A 22,340-nucleotide genomic window follows, 5' to 3' on the forward strand; every position below is an offset into this window, starting at 1 on the left:
TTCTTATTTTCTTGCTAGTATTTCCTAGTATTTAATTCATTTGATTTCCCAGTATTTAAAGTAACCTTGCTATTTATATTTATAAACAACACGGATTTACATCTTTCTTTCCTTGAGTAGCGTGGCGTTCGAAGGCACACTGGTTGAGAAGCTATTTCTCTGAGGTAGTGCAAAAATTCAGGGCTGCATTCAGCAAAAGTGATAACCCTGGGCCACAGTCTCCGAATGCTAAAGCAACAGTAACGTTTCCGAAATTCTCTAAGGCCCTGGGCAAGCAGGTCTACGAGAAACGGAGCGGGGCAGTCCGCGAGCTCGCCGCGCGTGGCCAAGGGCAGCGGGAGAGGGCGGGGAGTTTCCTGCGGCCCCTTTTGCGCATGTGCAATACCGCGTAGGCGCTGCCCCTGGGAAGATTCCTGGGCCTAGTGTGAGAGCCGTCTCGGAGCCTGCAGGACTGCGCGATGCTCAGGGAGCTGGTGCGGCCCGAGTGCTAGCGGCAGGCGAGGCCGGAGGGTTGGGCGAGAGCCGAGGGGGACCCTGCGTGGCGGGGGGCAGCGATGCCCGGCGGTGAGGAGGAGCCTCGCGGACCAGTGCGGGACCCGCGGTGCAAGAACCCGAAAGGGCGGGTGGAGGCGGTCTCGGCCCGGAAAAGGGACAGTGGGACGGGGGAGAGCCTGTCAGAGGAAGGGGCCGGCATTGGACGTGGCGACGCGGTACCCCGGGAAGGCTGCAGCGGTCGCGTGGGTCTGAACCGTCCACGACGCGGGCTGCGTGTTCTGTGCGGCCGCGAGGGTGGGGCACTTGCGCATGCGCGATGGGTGCGCTCAGCCCGGGGGGGGGGGGGGCGGGGGGGGGGAGAGGGGAGGGGGGAGCGGGAGCGGGAGCGGGCGGGGTTGAGGAGGGGTTTGGCGATGGGCAGAAGTGGGTGTAAGAGAATTGCTGGGAAAGATGGTTAACCTACGTGAGACTTGATTTCCTTGTCTGTGTAACCGAATATATTTACAAGGCGTGCTCCTGGAGTTTTTCAGAGAATTAAATAGTGTAGCACAGTGCCTGGCAGGAAATATTAGCTACTGTTGTTAATAGAAATACTTCATTCTTCTTACTCATTAGTTTATGCTCATCACTCAGGTCAGTATAACTCTCCCCTCTGTAAAAAAATGAGAAAACAGACTGAGAGGACAGTTTTATACCCAAAGTCACAAAACTAGCAGATAAACAAGCTAGAAGACAAACTCAGAAGTTTCTTGAAATGTCATGGTCTTTCTGATGTGCTGTCTTGGGTATCAAAGCCAGCATTGCATCCTCCACAGCACCTGGCAGAAATAATTTGACCTGTGAAGAAATAATTTGAGCTGTTGAATCTTACCTTGGAGCAGTTCTGTTTCTGGGATTTCAGGCTGTCTTCACAGTCCTTGGGACAAGACAGTATAATTGTTTCTGAGTTAGTTCTGTGACAGCCTAGCGTTGTGTTCTGAGCAGCCTTGATTTGATTTTATTGAAGGTCCGACTTGGGATTTTATGGGATAAGGAATACTCAGAATTGAACTGTGCGCCTGGATGAAGGATCCGATTAAAGTGAATTTGTCCCTTAGGTGCATTTCACATCTACCTTGAAATAAAGCACCTCTTGTGAAGTAAGGATGAGGTGTTTCTAGAAACAGAATCTCACTTGGGAGAGAACCACTCCACCATTTGAGCAAGATTCTGAGCAGAGGCCCTAGTTCCCAGAAAGGAGCAGATCTTGGGTTTGCACAGCCTGCTCAGAATGAGTGAGATTTGAATAATGTGGCCATATTCAGAAGCCATCACAGGTTGCCTAATGGAGGAAAGTCTGGACCAGGTTTGAGAAGAGAGGGGAACTGGGCTGAGATGAATGAAGAAAGGTTAGGCTACACAGGAAATATAACTTCCTGTGTATTGCAGGAGTTTTGAGGACATGGTATGGAGAAAGGACCTTTAAAACTAGATCTGAATAAATTCTCTCTCACCGATCCCAATTCAACCCCCACTCTTTATTTTTCACTCTTCCCAGATTCTGAGCTCTTCTCACACAATGAATTTGGCATCTAAAGATATGCTGGTGATTTCCTTATACACAGCAGTACAAGAATAGTTTTCTATTTGTCTTGCAGAAAGTTGGGAAAAATAGGTCCTGAGAGTATAAGTGAGTTTCCCTGGCTTTGTGTTAATTCCCTGGCAGAGCCCAGAATAGATGTTCAGCCTCCTGAAACCCAGGCCAGTGCTGACCACATCATCACTGTTAAAACACATTTCCTAAAAGGCAGCCTTTAGAGAAACTGCCAACGCTTTAGAACAACAATTTAAAAACTTTACCTTAAAGTGCCTCCATCCCTTTTTTCATAGCTTTGGGTAAGTTCTCTACCTCAAGGAGGAAACAAGGAAATATACATGTACAGTGTGACTTTTGATGAAGACTTAGGTGTTCCTTCACTTAGTGTGTTACAGTTTGTTTAAGCAGTTTTCTCATAATGCTTTTTTTCTTTGAAATAAAATGAAGGGGTATATACATTGTTTAACAAATCAAGAGAAAATAATTACATTCACCCAATGAAAAGTTACACGCCCAAGCTCTGCTTGACCATATCACAGTCACACATGCACATGCGAGTACTTCTTCGTATGTCCCTTCCTGCCCTTCCCAAGGTTGAAAAGGATATTCTCCCACAGAGAGATATTTTACCCAGGTGATGTTTGCAGGGTTTTGTTTTTGTTTTTTTTAAAATTTTATTTTCACTTTTTCTCCCCAAAGGCCCCCAGTGCATAGTTGTATATTTTTAGTTGTAGGTCCTTCTAGTTGTGGCATGTGAGACACTGCCTCAGCATGGCTTGATGAGCGGCATCATGTCCGTGCCCAGGATCCAAACCAGCAAAACCCTGGGACGCTGAAGTGGAGTGTGCGAACTTAACCGCTCGGCCACGGGGTCGACCCCTGCAATTTTTTAAATAGGCAAATCCAGGGGTTGCAAGGCAATCTGTATCTCTAATGATTTCATTCCTTTTTTTCTATCCCAGCTGTACCTTCAGAAATTTCTACCTTTTTCCAAGACCAGCAAAATATGAAGAAATCCAATGTGAGTTGTCAAAGTCATTCTACCCTTTTTTTACAATGGATTTTTGAGGTTAATGACTCCTATACTTGAAATGTTAAAGTAGAAATAGATAAAGTGAACCTGAGGGAAACAGGATAGCACGGTGGTTCTCAAACCTTAGTGTGTATTAAACTCACCTGGAAAGTTGTTAAAACTTTCAGAATGGGGCCTGAGAATTTCCATTTTGGACAAGATTGCAGGTAATGCTGATGTTGAGGTCTACAGGCCAGTATCATTGGAAGAGCGGATCACTAGGACAGAGTTGGCAAGGCACATAAATACAGATCGTGTGAAGTTAGACAGTTAGCAAATTTGAGTTGCGTATATTTCTGACTGTTCTGGTAGCCATGGCCAAAGAAAAGACTGTATGGTACATGGCTTTCATTGATGATATTATTAATAAAGCTACCTGATTTCCTTTTGGAACCTAAAGACTTTCTGGCACTGAAAGCTAAAACAAAACCTTTTGTGTTTTTTCATGTAAATGATGAATAACCTTCTGGTGGCAACCATGAAATAAATGACTATAGTTATTCTTCAGTGGAAGCAAAAGACAGGGTACCAAGCAGAACTCGGTTAATGAGGTTTTTCAGTGACCATATTACTGAAGCCCATGTAGACAACTTTCTGATGGTCTTGTTTTGTTTGTTTTCCTGGATAAAACCTAGAATATCTAGAGAATAAATTGAATGCATGTCCTTAAAATAGCTTTCCAAAATTCTTAGTTTTGCTCAGTAGGTAGAATGTTCAGTTAAGACATGATTTTCTGGCACATGTTTCTGTACTTAATCAAATTTCAGTCTGCTTCACGCAAAATGATTCTTCTTCACCATTTGCTGGAATTTGGTTTGTAAAAGTCACCGATGATATATGTTTATTGTGGTTAAATACACATAAAAAGTGAATCATTTTAAAGTGTACAATTCAGTGGCATTTAGCACCTTCAAAGTGTTGTGCAACCATCATCACTATCTAGTTCCAGAACATTTTCATCATCCCAAAAGAAAACCTAATACCCTTTTAAGTCATTCTCCATTCCCCCTTGACCTCTCTGGTAACCACTAATCTACTCTCCATCTCTGTGGACTGGACTGGCCTCTTTTGGATATTTTATATAAATGTAATCATACAGTGTGTTTTTCTCCATCTTCTTGCACTTAGTATGTTTCAAGGTTCATCCATACTGTAGCGTCTTATCAGACTTCGTTCCTTTTTTCGTAGTCTTATTAAGTTATAATTGACTAAATTGTAAGATATTTAAAGTGTCCATCATGATGATTTGATATATGTTTACATTATAAAAGGATTTCTCCCTTTTAGCCATCTAATTAATTAACAGATCCATCACCTTACATATTTATCTTTTTTTGGTAAGAATATTTAAATTGTGTTTTAGCATATTTCAGTTATACAATACAAGTGTTACCAACTATAGTCAGCATGTTATACATTAGATCCTCAGACCTTATTCATTTTATAGTTGAAAGTTTGTACCCTTTCACCAAGATTTCATTTTCTTTTTATAGCAGAATAATATTCCATTATATGGATGTACCATATTTTGTTTATCTCTTTGTTAGTTGATGGACATTTGGGTTGTTTCCTCCATACGGCTGTTGTCAATAGTCCTGTTGTCAACATTCATGTATAAGTTTTTGTTTGAACATCTGCTTTGAATCCTTCTGGGTATTTACCTTGAAGTAGAAATGCTGGGTCATATGTTAATTATATTCTTTACTTATTGAGGAACCACCAAACTCTTTTTCACAATGGCTGCATAATTTTACACATCCACCAGCAATGTATGAGAGTTCCAGTATCTCCTCATCTTCAACAACACTTGTTATTGTCTTTTTTTTTACTTATAGCTATCGTAGTGCATATAAAGTAGTATCTCATTGTGGTTTTGATTTGCTCTTCCCTAATGACTAATGAGCACCTTTTCATGTGCTTACTGGGCAGTTCTTTATTTCCTTTGCAGACATGTCTATTCACGTCCTTTGTCCATTTTTAATTGGGTTGTGTATTGTAAGAGTATTTCAGTTACTAGACTTTTGTCAGATATATGATTTTCAAATATTTCCTCCCATTCTGTAAGTTGAGTTTTTATTCTCTCGATAGTATATTCTTTGATTTGAAAAAGGTTTTAGTTTTGATGAAGTCTGGTTTATCTATTTTTGTTTTGTTGCATGTGCTTTTGATGTCATAGCTAAGAATTCATCGTGAAATCTAAGATCATGAAGATTTACTCCTATATTTTCTTGTAAGAGTGTTATAGTTTTAGCTCTTATATTTAGGTCTTTGATCTATTTGAGTTAATTTTTGTGTATAATGTGAGGAATGGGTCCAGTTTCATTCGTTTGCGTGTGGATATCCAGTTGTCCCAACACCATTTGTTGAAGAGACTATTTTTTCTCCCAATGAATGGTTTTGGCACCCTTGTTGAAAATCAGTTGACCATAGATGCATGGAAATTTCTGAACTTTCTTTTCTGGTCGGTTGATCTATCTATCTTTATGCCAGTCCCATACTTTTTTGATGCTTTTGCTTTGTAGCAACTTTCAAAGTCAGGACATATGAGTCCTTCAATTGGTTGTTCTTTGTCAAGATTGTTTTGGTGGTTTGAAGTTTCTTGCAATTCCATGTGAATTTGAAGATCATGTCCATTTCTGGAAAAAAGGCTATTGACTTTTCCATCGCATCTGTAAACATAGGGGGTGTTGCAGTCTTAACTATATTAAGTATTACATTCTATGAACAAGGAATGTCTTTCCATTTATTTAGATCTTTAATTTCTTTCAGCAAAGTTTTGTAGTTTTCAATGTACAAGTCTTTGACCTCCTTGGTTAACTCTATTCCTAAGTATTTTATTCTTTTTGACGCTACTGGAAATAGAATTGTTTTCTTTATTTACTTTAAATTGTTCGTTATTAGTGTATAGAAAAGTAACTGATTTTTGTGTGTTAATCTTGTGTTCTACAATTTTATTGAATTTGTTTATTAGCTCTAATAGGTTTTTGTGGATTCTTTAGGATTTTCTGTTTATGAGATCATGTCATCTACAAATAGAGATAGTTTACTTCACCCTTTCTAATATGGATGCCTTTATTTCTTTTTCTTATCTATTTGCTCTGGCAAGGTCTTCTTTTAGAGTTTTGAATAGAAGTGGCCCGAGTGGGTATTCTTGTCTTGTTCCTGATCTTAGTGGGAAAGCTTTCAGTCTTTTACCATTAAATATGTTAGCTGTGGGTTTTTCTTAAATGCTTTTTATCATGTGGTGGTGTTCCCTTCTATTCCTAGTTTACTGAGTGATTTTATCCTGAAAAGATTATCTCTTTGCTTACTAGTCACATTTTGTATTTCTTCCAGAGTCAGTGGGTAACTTGTGTGTTTCTAGGAGTTTATTCATTTCATCTAAATTTTCACCATATAATTGTGTGTAGTATTCTCCTATAACCCATTTTATTTCTATTAGGTCGGTAGTAACATCTCCACTTCATTTTTGATTTTAATATTTTGAGTCTTGTCTCCTTTTTTTGGTCAATCTAGCTAAAGGTTCATTAATTTTGTTGGGTTTTTTTTTTTCATAGAAACAACTTTTCATTTTGTTAATTCTATTTTTCTATTCTATTCATTTATCTCTGTTCTAATCTTTATTATTTCCTTTCTCCTGCCAGAGACAAAGACCAAAATATATCTTTCTTACCATATTACAATGTCAAAAAGATAGAGACAAACAGGGAAAACACCATGTGATGACAGAAGCAGAGATTGGAGTAATGCACCTGCAAGCCAAGGAGTGCCAGGTATTGCTGGCCACCATCCGAAGCTAGGAGGAGGCAAGGAAAGCTTCTATCCAGAGTCCCAGAGGGGGCATGGTCTTGGTGACACCTTGCTTTCAGACTTCTAGCCTCCAGAACTGTGAGAGAATAAATTTCTCTTTATAAACCACCAGCTTGTGGGAATTTGTTAGAGAAGACCTAGGAATATGTGTGCCCATTTAACATAGATTTGTCATCATTGTTTTATGCTTATGTCTTTCAAGTCAGGTAGGAAGAAAAGAGGACTTATTAATCAAAAATATAATAATACTGGCTTTTATATTTACCTTTATGGTTTGCTTTAACAGTGCTCTTTATTTCTACTAATGGCTTTGGGTTGTTTTCCATTCATTTTAGCCTGAAGACTCCTTTTAGCATTTCTATTAGGACAGATCTGTTGGCAAGGAACTCCCTCAGCTTTTGTTTATCTGAGAATGGTTTAATTTCTTTATTTTGAAGAAGAGTTTTTCTAAATATAGAATTCTTCACTGCAAGTTTTTTCTTTTAGCACTTTAATATGTCATCCCACTGCCTCTTTTCCTCCATGGTTTCCAATGAGAAATTGGCTATTAATCTTTTTGAGGATCTCCTCCACATGATGAATCACTTCTCTCTTCTTTCAAGATTCTCTTTTTGTTTTTATCTTTGTTGATTATACTGTGTCTCAGTGTGGATCTCTTTGTGTTTATCCTGTGAAGTTTCTTGAGCTTCTTTGATGTGTAGATTCATGTCTTTCATCGAATTTGGGAGGTTTTCAGCCATTATTTTTCAAATGTTCTTTCAGCCCCTTCCCCTACTTCTGGGACTCCAAGTATGCAAATGTTGATACGCTTGGTGGTGTCCCACAGGTCTCTTAGGCTCTGTTTGTCTTTCTTCATTCTTTTTTCTTTCTGCTTCTCAAACTATATAATTTCAATTTACCTATCTTCTAGTTTGCTGATTTTTTTTTTCTGTCCACATCTGCTGTTGAACTCTTTAGTGAATTTTTTATTTCAGTTATTGTACTTTTCAACGTCAGGATTTCTATTTGGTTCCTTTTTATACTTCGTGTGTCTTTGTTGATATTCTCTTTGGTGGAACTTCACTCTTCTGGTTTTTTGTCCATGTTGTCTTTTACCTCTTTAAGCTTGTCTAAGACAGTTGATTTCTAATCTTTGTCTCGTAAGTCCAAAGTCTAGGCCTCCCCAGAGAAAGTATTAATTTTTTTCTTTCTTATGAATGTGCTGTACTTTCTCATTTAAGTTCCTTGTAATTTTTTGGTGAAAACTGGACATTTTTAATATTATAATGCGGTAACTCAGAAATTGGATCTTCCCCCACTCTCCCTTAGAGTTGTTACTATTGTGTGAGGTGAAGTTTTTGTTGTTGTTTAGTGAATTTCTAAAATATTTTTGTGAAGACTGTATTCTTTGTCGCATGTCATTACCTAAGTCTCTATTCCATTTGCCTGGTGTCAATTAGTGATTTACCAGAGATTTCCTTAAACCCAGAGCCAACAAAGCCAAAAGTCTCCCACTACTTGCTGTTGGGTCTGGGTGAATTAGAGCATACCTTCAACACCACACTGTTTACAAGTCTTTCCTCACCCTCATGTCCTGCTGGTGCAGAACTTGGTCCTCCAGAAGTGAGAGCTTAGGATCTTTTTGCATTTTTTTGAACATGTACCTTGTCCTGGATATGTGTGTGTTGTCTAGATTTCCAGGAATATATGGAAACTTTTCAAAGCCCCAAAGCATTTCACTCCCCAGCTTTTCTTCCACAGACGTTTTTGTGGCATATCTGTTGTTTGCTCCAACTTATATCCTTTGCACCAGTGGCAGCAACTGGTTCATTTGTCTTTGCATGTTTTCAATAGATGCTCTCCATGTAGTCATTTTTCCTGTATGAGAGAGTTCTGAGCATTCTGTGTTAGTCTTTCAGGTCTTCACCAGACAGGTCAAAACAGGCAATCCCAACTCTTTGACAACCAGCTCCAGTCTGCTCTCTCTGGCACCAGGAATCCACACCAAGAATATAGGATTCCATCCTCAAGACTGCTGCTGAGCCAGTGAAATGAGTTTAATTGTGTCTCCTGAAGTCATTAGAGTGGGCCCTAATCCCGTATGATTAGTGTCCTTATAAAAGGAAAATTTGAACACAGTTACTTACAGAGGGAAGATGATGTGAAGACACAGGGAGAAGATAGCCGTCTGCAAGCCAAAGAGAAAGGCCTCGAACAGATTCTTCTCTCACAGCCCTCAGAAGGAACAAACCCTGCTGACACCTCAATCTTGGACTTCTAGCCTCCAGATTTGCAAGATAACAAATTTATGTTGTTTAAACCACTCAATCTATGTACTTCGTTATGGCAGCCATAGCTAACTAATACAGCTTGAGGGTGACAGGAAGCAAGGGTGAGTTAAAACAGCACACATCTCTCCTACCAGGTTTCAGTTGCATTTGTTTTAATTAATCATTTGCTTGGTTGTTGTAAACCTTTGTTTTCCGGAGTTCTGATGAAATTGATTCTGATAGTTTTTGCCAGTTCTTTTGTGTTTCTGTGGAGGAGTGGGGCCCTCGTACTTCCCTACTCTGCCGTTTTCCCTGACCGAGGTCTGTTACCAATGATATTTTGCAGTTTTTGAGTTACTGGACCTTTCTGCAGCATTTGAGCATTTGAAGCCTGTGCTCTTCTGCAAAGCCTGGACGGGTGGCCCCTGTCACTTCACGCAGCCCCCTTCCTACCCTTCTAGTGATGTCTTCTTCATGGAGTCTTTTTGACTCTTGGTAAATAATGTATTCCCTGTATATTAGTTTCCTGTTATAGCTAATAAATTAACACAAATTTAGTGGCTTAAACCAACACAAATTTATCCTCTTATGGATCTGGAAGTCAGAAGTCTGAAATTAGTCTTCTGGGGCTAAAATCCAGGTGGTGGCGGGACTGGTACCTTCTGGAGATTCTGAGGGACGATTCTATTTCCTTACATTTTTCAGCTGTTGTACCACCTTCCTCCATTTTCAAAGTGCGTCACTTCAGTCTCTGCCTCTGTTTTTACAGTGCCATCTCCTCTTCCTTCTGTAGTAGGATCTCTCTCTGCCTCTTCCTTATAGGATGTTTATGATTATGTTTAGGGTCCACCTGGATAATCCAGGATAATCTCCTCTTTTCAGGGTTCTTAATCACATCTGCAGAGTCCCTTTGCCATATGCAGTAATATTCACAGGTTCCGGGGATTAGGTCATGGACATCTTCAGGGCCATTGTTCAGCCCACCACACCTGGGCTTTCATCCTCGACTCACTGTTCTGTTCTATTTGTGTCTATACATTGACTTCTCCTTCTGTTTGTGTAAGTGGACAGAAATGTATATATGTATCATGGAAGAGTATGTATTTTTGTTTTATTTGCTTTTTAGAATTATGTAGACCATCTCATTTGATACATATGTTATTACAGCTCTTTTTTTAAATTTAATGTTGCTCTAAATTTAGATCTATCCAAATTGACTAATATTTTATTCTTTTTAATGCTGTCTAATACGTATATGGCGTATATGGTATAATATAATATAATGAGACCATATCACATTTTATTTGTCCATTTCTTCACTGGAAGACATTTATGTCATTTCCATTTTTCATTCTTATGTATAAACTTCAGTGAACATGTCTTAACATTTTCTCTCTCTGTATAAGAGTAAGCAGTTCTCCAGAGCATATACACATGATTAAATTGTTGGATCATAAAGAGTAAGAACTTCTGATGTTATTTAGTACTGCCGAAGTGGTCTCTTAAGTGACCGTACCACTCTCACCAGCTGTTATATGATAATACATCTTTCTTTACCTCCTTGCTAGCAATCGGTACTGTCATTTAAAAATTATGGCCAATCTGGTGGATGATGAAAACCTCATTGTTTTGATTTGTCTTTGATTTGCATTTTGATTATGAGTAAAATTGGGCCTTTTGGTTTTCTTCTGTGAAATGTTTGTTTATATATTTGTACATATTTTCCTGTTGATTTTGTTCTGTATTTCTTACTAATTTACAGATATCCTTCATGAGTTTTATGTAGTAATCCTTTGTTATATTTGTGGCAGATATCTTCTCCAGGTCTGTCTTATCTTTTAACTTTATGGTATCCTTGGTTGTATGAAAGTTTTACATATTTATGTGGTCAGATTTATGGATCTTTTTTTCATAGTCTTTGCTTTTTATTTCAGGATTATTTTTGTGTGTGGGGGGGTTTTTTTTTGCAGTTCTTTTGTCCTTAGGGTATATTTCCATTATGATGTACAGTCGCATTCCTGTTTTAAATTTAGCACAGATAATCCTAAGTGGTATGACATTAAATTGTGACACAATTAGATTTCATTTATTTCATTTGCTATTTATTTTTTGGGTTTTGTTTTCATTCTGAAAATTATTTTTTATAATCATAAAAAACATTTGTATTTCCAAAGATGAACTATAAATTATAGCAAGATATATTCAGAGATAGGTCTAACTTCTATCCCTGTCCCCTCCATCCTGTTTCTTGTTTCTTCCCTCACCCTATGCTGGTGACCATTCATTTTGTATTGTTATTTATTTATTTTTGTTGTTGTTGAGGAAGATTGGCCCTGAGCTAACATCTGTCCTACTCTTCCTCTATTTTGTCTGTGGGATGCTGCCACAGCATGGCTTGATGAGCAATTCTGTAGGTCCATGTTCGGGATCCAAACCTGCGAACCCTGGGCTACTGAAGCAGAGTAGGTGAACTTAACCACTACACCACTGGGCCAGTCCCTGTATTGTTATTTTTAATATAAGCAGATCCATCTGTAGATCTTTCTTTGTCCCTTTTTTATATAAAAACTAGCATGTTATACTTGATTTTCTCAAACTTCATTTTGTTACATAATGATACATTATGGAGTTCATTCTGTGGCACTATGTAGAGATATTCCTTAGTTCTTTTTTCAGTTGTTTAGCAGTCCATTGTGTGAGTACAACATAATAGATTCAACCAGTTCTTTATTAATCAACATTTGGGTCATTTCTAGACTTTTGCAAATATAAGTGGTGAGGTAGCCTTGTGCCTACATCTTTGCTTTTTTGGCCAGTATGTCCTTGTGGTTGATTCCCAGAAGTGGGATTTCTGGATCAAGTGGTAAATGCATAGGTAATTTAGCTAAATATTGCCATTGTAGTTGATCATTTTGTCTTCTCAACCACAAGATATGAGGGTGTTTTTATGCCTATAGCAAATTAAACTTAAGTATTTGTATTGTTATTCTTTTGGATTTCTGCCGGTCCCCTAGGAGTGAAATGGTTTGCTGTAATTTTTATTTACATTTTTCTTTTTATTTTAAAGAATGAGCTTGATTTCCTAAGTTTTGGTGGTGTTTGCTTTTCTGTTCTGTGAATTTTCTGTTTATGATTCTTAGTCATACTTCTATCAGGTTGTTGGGTTTTCCCCTTCTATATTTTTAGGAACTGTTTATATAGGGATATTAACCCTTCTTTGTCATGTAAGTTGCAAATACTTATTCCTAGGTTGTCTTTTTTGGTTTAGTTTTGTTTATTTATTTAATTATGCAGAGGGTTTTACTTTTTTAATTTCTAATTTTATGTAGTCAAATTTATTGATATTTTCTTTTATTGAATCTAGAGTTTTAGTCATGGTTAGGGAAATTTTATTCATTTTTAATTATAGGGGAATTCACCCAACTTTTTTTCTAATTTTGTAGGATCTCTTTTTTACATTTAACATTGATTAATCCATTTGGAGTTTTCCTGATGTGTAGATGAGAATGTATCTTATTTTATCCTTTTTAACCTATCTGTTCAGTTACCCTACCATTTCTTAATGAAAATTCTTTTTCCTACTTTATGACACTGTCTGTATCATTACTAAATTCCAGGTGCATTTGAGCTTCTTTCCTTTGATATCTCTTTCTATTTATCTGCCTGTACCACATTATTTTAATTATGGGAGCTTTGTAATATGTTTATATCTGATAGGTTATCTCTCATTGCTCCTTTTTCACGTTTTTCTTGGCTTTCCTTGCTTATTCTTCCAGTTAAAATATCTACTCAGCTTGTGTTTCTCTGGGTTAAAAGCTTGATGGTATTTTTTTGAGACTGTATTAAATTGCTCTAGTAACATTATGAACTGAAATCTTTTTGATGCTAAGATTTCCTGTCTGAGAACATGGGCTAGCTTTGAGTTTCTTCAAATATAATTTTTTTAAGGAGTGATTTGATAGTTTTCTTTATGTAGATTTTGTTTATTTCTTGTTACAACTTCATGCCTAAGTATTTATAGTTAAAAAAATTAAAAAATGCTCATTCACCTAGATTTAACTGTTATAAGCCTTTTAACCACATATTCTCTCTCTCTTTATCTGTGATATCCCCATTCGTTCCCAAAGTGTTCTTTATGACTTTATTGGGTTCAAGATTCAATCAAAGATCATGCCTTTGTATTCTTTCATAATATGGATGTTTTTAAAAAGTCCTGGTCACATGTCCTGTTGAGTAGTTATTCTTGAACTTAACTATGCTTTAGAATCATCTGGAGCTCTTTAAATATTCCTATACCCAGGCTATACTCCATATCAGTTAAGTCAGAAACCCAGGGGTGACACCCAGGCAGTGCAACCATGTTGAGAAGCACTGTTGTAGAATGCTCCTCACATCTGTATTTGACTTATATGTTTTTCCTCATGATTAGATTCAGATTATATATTTTTATTATTTCCATTTATTACATGCTTCTTATAAGGTCAGATTGTACCATTATTGGTAATGCCATCAAACATCTCCATCTGAAAAGTAGATGTTCTTTCCACCCTTTAGTAAACTAATAGTTTGTCAGGTGAAACTTTGAGACTATATGAATGTCCTCTTTCCCAGTAACCTTTCATCCAGTGGTTGGCTATTTAGGTTGAGCACGTTTTGGCATGTTTATTGGTCATGTGGATGTCTTCTTTTGTGAAGTGACTGTTCAAGTCCTTTTCTCGTTTTTCTATTAGGTTGTCTTGTTGTTATTTATTTTAGGAGTATTTTATATATTCTGGAATAATCCCTTTATCAGTTCAGTGTGTTGCCAAATTTCCTACTGTCTGATTTACTTTTTTTTTTTAATTTATGGTTTCCCTTTGATTAATAGAAGTTCTTAATGTTAATGTGGTCCACTGTATTTCAATCTTCTCCTTAATGGTTAGTATTTTTGGTGTATTGCTTAAAAGATCTTTGCTTGTCTAAAGGTCATGAAGATAGTTTTCTGTGTTATTACCTAAAAGTTCTCTTGTTTTACTGATCACATTTCAATCTAAAATCCATATGGAATTAATTTTCACATATTATGTGAGATTGAAGTCGTTTGTTTTTTTCCATATGGATAACCATTTAATCCTTCATGGTTTATTGAAAAGACAGTCCTTTTCTCATTGTTCTACTGTGACACTTTTTTTTATAAACTAGGTGTCCATATTTGTGAGTCTGTTTCTAGACTATAAATTTGGTTCCATTGGTCTTTTGGTTTATTCTTTCACCAATACCAACTTCTCTTATTACTCTTAACTTTATATAAATCTTTATATCCACTAGTATGTCAGTTTTCTACTACTTCATAATAAGTTACCACAAACTTTGCAGTCTAAAACAACAGAAATTTATTATCTCATAGTTTCTGTGGGTTAGGATTCTGGGACTAGGTTAGCAAGGTCCTCTCCTTAGGCATAAGTCTGCTATCAGGGTGTCACCAGGGACTCCTTATCTGAGGCTTGTGGTCCCTTCCATACATGTCACAGAATTCATTTCTATGTAGCTGTAGAACCCACAGTAGTTTGCTTCTTCTTTGAGGCCAGTAGAAGCATCTCTGATATTTTACGTTCTTTAAAAAAACTCACCTAATTAGGTTGGGCCCACCCAAGGCAATCTCCCTTTTAATTGACTCAAAGCCAGCTGATTAAGAGATCTTAATTATACTTGCAAAATTTGTTTTGCCTTAGAATGTAACATAATCACAGGAACACAAGTCTCTCCCATACTAGAAAGGAGGAGATTATATAAGGGTGTGGGTCATTGGAGGTCATTTTAGAATTCTGCCTACCATAATTAGTGTGAATTTACCCAGTTAATTTTTCTTCTCCAAGATTGCTTTGTCTATTCTTGATCTTTTGAATTTCTATATAAGTTTGAGAATCAACTTGTCAGTTTCTACAAAAACGTCTGCTAAGTTTTTGATAAGGATTGTCTTGACTTTATAAACGCATTTGGGGAGAATTGAGATTTTTATAATATTGAGTTGTCCAATCCATGAATATAGTATATCCCTTCATTTGTTTGTTTTTGTCAATAATCCTTTATAATTTCTGTGTAATAGTCTTGGACAATGTTTTGTTAGACTTAAGTATTTCATGTTTTTGATATTACTGTAAGTGGTACTTTAAAACTATCAATTAGTTGATGGTATCCAGAAATCCTGTTGATTTTTATATATTGACCTTGCATCCAAAAACTTGCTAGGCTCACTTCTTAGTTCTAGTAATTAGTCTGTAGATGTCTCTGCAGTTTCTTCATAAAGAGTTATGACATCTTCAAATAACAGCTTTATTTATTCTTTTCTAATCTTTATAATTTTTATATCATTTTCTTGCTTTATTGCACTAGTTCATTTTTACTCTATTTGACCTATTATTTCCAATTGACCAGTTTTTTTTACCTAATATTTGACTTCTTCTTTTGCAATTCTCAGTATATGCCATGAGTATTTACAAGCTATTTGTTTTGATAACCTGGGAATGACACTTCTTCTCTGTCTCTGCTTATGTCTGTTGGCTCATGATTATCCACAGTAGTCATCTCCTAAGTGAGGGATATGTAATGTAGGAGCTGTAAGATAGTCCATTCGCATTTGAGAAGAAAATGTTCAGATGCCTACTTACATTTATTTTAATCTAAAAACATAAGAATGAAATTTAATATATAAATTGACAATATAAGTTTACAATTTATAAATAAAAACTTTTCCCAGATGGAAGAGTAACTGAATATTTTGGACACCCATATTCTATAGGAGTTGTGTCCAAAATTATTCAGTAACTTATTGCCTGAATACCTCTTTAGCTCTTTATCTTGTCATAGTCCCATAAAGTACCCTCCTATGTGCTGATTGCTTTTCCTTTAACTACATATTTGAGATGTGTCTGTGGTTATACTGTTGCCCCAGGTTCATGAATGTTACTCTGTTATTGTTTAACAACTCAAAGCTTTACCTCTTCAGTGAACAAAACCACCCAAATAGCAGGAATAGAACTTTTTGCCCCTTTGTAACCTCAGTCACCTTTGCACATCTTTTCGCAATAGTAATATCTTATTGTGTTGTATGCTTATATGTGTCTGTCTGTTTATCAAACTAATGCTCCTTAAGAACGGTAACATTGTTTTATTTGTCTTCAAATTCTCCCAAAGTAGGAGAGTTCTTTATGGCACATAGGCACATAGTGGGATACTGATAACTTATTACAGTGGTGGGGAATATCTTTTATGATTTCTCCTTCTCTAAGCAAGTATAGTATAAAAGTCAACATCCCAAAAACACAGTTTCTGGTACCTCTAAATAGTGAGCATCATAACAGTTCTCATACAGCTTTTTCATGTCTTCCAGTTCTGATTACTTAAATTGGAACATAAATATGCTGTTTCAGGGATCCTTATCAATTGAGGATGTGACTGTGGGCTTCACCCAGGAGGAGTGGCAGCACCTGGACCCTGCTCAGAGGACCCTGTACAGGGACGTGATGCTGGAGAACTACAGCCACCTCGTCTCAGTGGGTAGGGACTGTTTTCCATGTAGACTCCTAGTGTGCACATCCTTTCTTGGTTGCTGAAAACTGTGGGAACTTTGTTGAATTTAATGATATTTAAGTTTGAGATTCAGGGTGTTAAGCAGAAGGACTGTTGAGACTCCATGAAGAATGTTTTCTTTTTCAAGATTGAAATTGGCCCCTGAAGCTTCATTTTCTGTCTTCTTCAGAGGCCCTGAGGTCCATGAGCCTAGCCCAATTCATGTCATTTCCCATTTACAGGATATTGCATCCCTAAACCGGAAGTGATCTTCAAGTTGGAACGGGGAGAACAGCTCTGGATATTAGAGGAAGAGTCCTCAAGCCAGAGCCACCCAGGTGAGTTAGTGAATATTAAACAGATGGACACTGGGTGACATGGTGCGCAGTCTTTTTATTCTCAAGTGTTTGCTCGTATGTTCATTTTCCATTCAGCAAATATTGAGTACCTACTGTGTGTCACTAAAGTTTTAGGTGCTGGAAATACATCAGTGAACTACATTTTGTCTTTGACTTCATGGAACTTATGTTCTGATAAGGAGAGAAAGATAAAAAAGAAACAAGAACACATATACACACATATAATATGCCAATAAAATAGCAAGGAAATTAAAGAAGGTTAAATATGATGCAGTGTTATACATTTGAAAGGAGCTTCAGAAAGGCCTTTTTGATGATATCAACTTGATTGAAATGAGGGTGAGAATCATGGGGAGTCTTGATGGCAGAAGTAACATGAAATGTCAGTCCACCGAGGCAGGAATGTATTTAATGTTTTTGAGCACTCACAAGTGTCAGTGTGGATTGGGGGAAATGAGTGTGTGAAGAGTGGTAAGAGTTGGCATTATAGAGGTAATGGGAGCTCAAATTATGTAGGGCCATTGGGCCATGATAAGGACTTTGATTTTATTCTGAGTGAAATGAGAAGCAGTTAGTATAATTTTACCTGATAAGCATCATGTGCTGTTTTATCTTTTAAATTGATTTCTCTGGCTGGTGGGCAAAGAAAATAATATAGGGGGCAGAGGGATGAAGGCAGGAACATCAGTCAGGACAGTATTTCAATCTATGAGAAGGTGATGGTAGCTTACCCTTGGGTGGAAGTGGTGACAAAGATTAAAAGCAATTGGCTTCTGGACCTGTTTTGAAAGTGGGGCCTATAAGATTTGCTGTTGAATTAGTTAAAGGATGTGAGAGAAAGAGAGGAGTAAAGACTGACTGCAAAGACCTTGTCCAGCAATTGGATGAATAGGTTCCAGTTGCCAAGATGGAATTTTGGGGAGTAACAGTTTTGCAGGGATATTAGGAGTTTCAGTTGCACATACCAAGTTCCAGATGACTATAAAATATCTAAGTTTACATGTGAATAAGCATTTGGATGTATAAGCAGAGGTGGTTAGGGAAAGAGTCTAGGTTGGAGGTAATTTATTGGGTAAATAAAAATTATAAATTAGATATATAAATTATATTTGGTATATGTAGATGTAAATTACCAGCTTATGGTATATTTAAAGTTTTTAAATTTAGTATTTAAAGCTAAGGGATTAGATATCCTCTCCTTAGGGGAAGGAAGGGACAGATTTGAGAGGTCTTAAGGTTGCTCCCTGAGGACACTATCTTTCAGAAGTCGTGAAAGTGAGGAAACTCAGCAAAGAGCAGAGAAGAAGCAATTTAGGGGTGAGGGGGAGACAGGGAATGCGGTATCCTGGAGTCAAGTGAGGGTAGTGTTTCAAGGAGAGTGAACTTCTTTGAAGGAGGAGGTGTAAGTCAGCATTTTCTCTCTCTGTGCCTGCAAATCATTCAGAAACATTAAGGAAAATGAGCAACAGAGACTCCATTTTATGACACTAGAGGATATCTGAAATCCCAAATCAATACAAGTGTAAAAGCTGCAAAATCACTGAAAAAATCAAGCAGGAGTGTATGTATCAGCAGATGGATAGAAAATAAGAGCATTTCTGATACTCAAAGGAACTGGCAAAGTACTTTTCAGGGACAAAGTACGTAGTCTGAGCTGTGGGAAGCTAAATCTTTAGAGTAACAGCGATGCTGTGCACAGGATAGCTGGACCTTCCTTGGATACACTTGAGTTTTGCAAAGCAGATATATTAGGGTTAAGTGTGGAAACAGATACGCAAGCCATATTTTTCAGTAGCACTCTGTTTCTATGACAGTACAAGAAAAGAGACTTTCCATTTGGGGAAAAAAACCTCACGGACGCCTATATACAGAGAAATAAACTTACATGCTATCCTAGTGGGTATTCCTAGAATGCAGACTCTGAAGCAAAATCTTACTTGATAACAATTGGTCAGGATGTGCAGACCTACAAAAATGAGGGCATGGGGGAGTAAGGCTGGTTAGGAGGAAGGGAAAGTACAAGGGGGCAATTACTTAGTTAGCTATAAAGAGCTTAGTTAGCACTCTAATAAGCATATCTGATTGCTCAGTCTAGCGAGATATCTTCAGAGTCTTCATGTGAGCCACTGCGTTCCGGAACAGCCTGTCAGAAAGGTGGAAGGGAAAATGATGTATCTGCTGTCTTCTTGTTCGTCTCTCCCATTAGATAAGGCTGTTCTGTACAGTTTTAACTCCCTCTCATTTCTCAATTACATCAGACTCTCTTGGCACCTGCTGGAGATGCCAGAGCCTCCTTGGGTCCAGTTCAGCCACTGGGGCAATGTGTAGTCTCTGTGAACTCAGCACAATACTTGGTGTTCCTCAGTCGGTAGCTGCAGCAGTGCCAACCCCAGTGACCTGGCTTCATGTTTACCAACAGAACAAGCCATTGCTGAAGCTACTCTGGTGAGATAGGAAGGCAGATCTGGGTTGATCTATAAACTGAGTCTGGTACATGGGCAAAACACTTGTTCAAGAGGAATTATCCTGTTAGCGTAAAGACATGGCTCTATTCTCTCTCCCAGGTAAACCTCATGCAGTGAGCTGTCCCTTAGCTCATGCCAGCACAAAATGCATACAAACTCTCAAGAAAAAAAGGAATGAAAAAATTCAGAAAAAAAGTAGTAGGTGATTGAGTTGTCATCTGATCAAAGTGGTCATAAAGTATATAAATAATGTGACCAAATGTTAAACCATGAATTTCAAAAAGGAGAACTAATTGAATTGGTTACCTCTGTGATACAAGAAAGATGTTAATAAGGCAATGGTAGAAAATGAATTGTGGGATGTCAAACTCAGAAAAGAATTGTAACAGGAAATAAAATCATAGTAAAGAAGGCAAAGTGGAAGAATCCCAAGGAAGAATAGGGACTGCTGAAATTCAAAAATAAATGAGGAAAGTGAGCAAGGAGAAACTGAGATAAATAAAACTTGAAGATTACATAAAAAAGAATAAAAGAGATTCCATATACATATCATACTTACAATTCATTCCCCAAAATAGGAAATCAAAGAAATAGGACAAGTATTTTAAATATTCCAAGAACTCTTTTTTGGAGGGAGAAAAACCAGTACAATTGAATCTACTTAAGAGGGCAAACCTTCAGTCAGGGTAATGGAGCTAAAATAGTGAACATCATAATGTAGCCTAGTAAAATAAAGATTTCAAAGTTACTAGATTTCAAAGACAAAGGATCATTTTGACAGCCAGTAAAGAAGAAAAAGTCCAACTAGCTTCAGTCTTTTCCATAGCAAAATTTGCTGCTAAAAATCAACAGAGCAATTCCTACAAAATCCTCAGGGAGTCAGATTAAGAATTTTATACCCAGTTGAAAAGATGTTTTTTTTTTTTTAAAAAAGAGCAAATCTATTTCGAATAGGTAGGAACTCTGAACCTTTGTTCCCAGAAGCCTCAGTTAGAGGATGAATATCAGATAGTCAAGAAGTGACAAAAAAAGCACAGTAAAAAGATTGGTGGTGAACTCTGAATTTAACTGAAGAACTAATTTTAAAGCAAAGGTGGAAATTAGATAACAGAAGAGAACGTAACAGTTACAAATCTAGGCAACACAGAAAGGTTCTATCTGTTTTGATGACAGGCTAAAAACAAGTGGAAAGAAGTGAAGGTATACTAATACAGTGAATTCTGTTAGAAAAATATGTGCATTCCTAAAAAATCACTGCTCTATACAAAATAGTGTATTGAAAATCTCAGGGCTAATGGGAAAATCAGGTGGGGGTATAATATTTAAAAGCTTTGTCATTGACACAGTAAGAAAGCAGTGTTGAAGTCTCCAGCTATACTGTCACGTTTGTTTTTTACTCCTTTCAGTTCTATTGGTTTTTGCTTTATGAATTTTGAAGAATTGTTAAGTGCACATATATTGGGATCTTTATGTCCTCTTGATGAACTGACCCGTTTATGATTATGTAATGTCTCTCTCTATACCTGGTAGTACTCTTTGTTGCGAAGTCTACTTTGATAATATAGCTACTCCAGCTTTCTTTTAATTAATGTTTTCATGGTATATCTTTTTCCATCTTTTTAGTTTTAACCTATTTATATTTAAAGTGGAATTATTACAGATAACACTTGGTTGGGTCTTTTTTGTCTAATGTGAAAACCTCTACTTGTTAATTGGAATATTTCAATCACTTAAATTTAACATAATTTTTATATGTTTGGACTCAAATTTGTTATTTTGCTGCTTGTTTCCTATTTGTCCTATCTGTTCTTTTTTTCCCTTTTTTCTTCTTTTTATCTCTTTTTGATTAGTGGAGAATTTTTATTTTGCTTTATCTCTACTATTTACTTGTTAGTATCACCTCCATTTTAGTTTATGTTTTAAGTGGTTGCCCTATTGCATCAGACTGCTACTGGGGAAGCCAGAGCCTCCATGGGTCCAGTTCAGCCACTTGGGCAATGCAATCTCTGTCAAGTACACATTATACGTCTTCAGCTTATCACAGTCTAATTCAAATGACATTATACTATTTTACATGTAGCCTTACAATCTTATAAGAGTATACTTCTATTCCTCTCTCCCACTCTGTGATATTGTAGTCAAACATTTTTACTTAGAAACCTCGTAATGCATTATTAATATTTTTGCTTTAGACAATCGTCTTGTAAAGTTATTAAAAAGTCTTCATTTTACCGTCTTTTTTTTTTGTAACCGTTTTCGGTACTCCTTACGGTCGTGTGTCACATAACATTTCAGTCAATTGCCTGTACGATAGTGGTCCCGTAAGATTAGTACCATATAGCATAGGCTGTACTCTTAGGTTTATGTAAATATATTCTATGATGTTTGTATAACGACAAAATCACCTACCATGCATTTCTCAGAATGTATCACCATCATTAAGCAACACGACTGTATTTCTTTGTGTATCTTACTCCTTCTAATGCTTCCTTTAGTATTTCTTGTAACACAGCTCTGTTGGCAGTGAATTCTCTCAGCTTTTATTTGTCCTCAGAAGAATTTATTTCATCTTCACTAGTGAAAGATGTTTTCTCTGGGTGTAGAATTCTGGATTGACACTTTTTTCTGTCCGTCCTTTAAAGATGTCACTCCGTTGTCTCCTGGCTTAAGTACTTACTTCCTCCTTTAATTTTTAAATCGTTGTCCCACTGTATTTAATGTTCTGTTTTCTCTAGCTGCCTTAAAGAATTTTTTTTATCTGTGGTT

At 37.1% G+C, this 22,340-nt stretch overlaps 1 protein-coding gene across 4 annotated transcripts in view; it reads left to right on the plus strand.

The window, feature by feature from the left end:
- Positions 1–360: 360 nt before the first annotated feature.
- LOC103567765 (zinc finger protein 33B-like) overlaps positions 361–22,340 on the plus strand; it is a 33,318-nt gene continuing 11,338 nt past the window's right edge. Inside the window, exons 1-4 of one of the 4 annotated variants that reach the window (XM_008544499.2) lie at positions 361–473; positions 3,034–3,092; positions 16,612–16,738; positions 16,993–17,088. In XM_008544499.2, the coding sequence (XP_008542721.2) occupies positions 3,078–3,092; positions 16,612–16,738; positions 16,993–17,088 (238 nt within the window). In that variant the 5' untranslated portion in view covers positions 361–473; positions 3,034–3,077. Of the gene's footprint in view, positions 790–3,033; positions 3,093–16,611; positions 16,739–16,992; positions 17,089–22,340 lie in introns of all 4 variants that reach the window. The other 3 variants (XM_008544497.2, XM_070567372.1, XM_070567402.1) reach the window with 3 other exon arrangements.

Source organism: Equus przewalskii, chromosome 1, assembly GCF_037783145.1.
Source record: "Equus przewalskii isolate Varuska chromosome 1, EquPr2, whole genome shotgun sequence".
NCBI classification, from domain to species: Eukaryota; Metazoa; Chordata; class Mammalia; order Perissodactyla; family Equidae; genus Equus; species Equus przewalskii.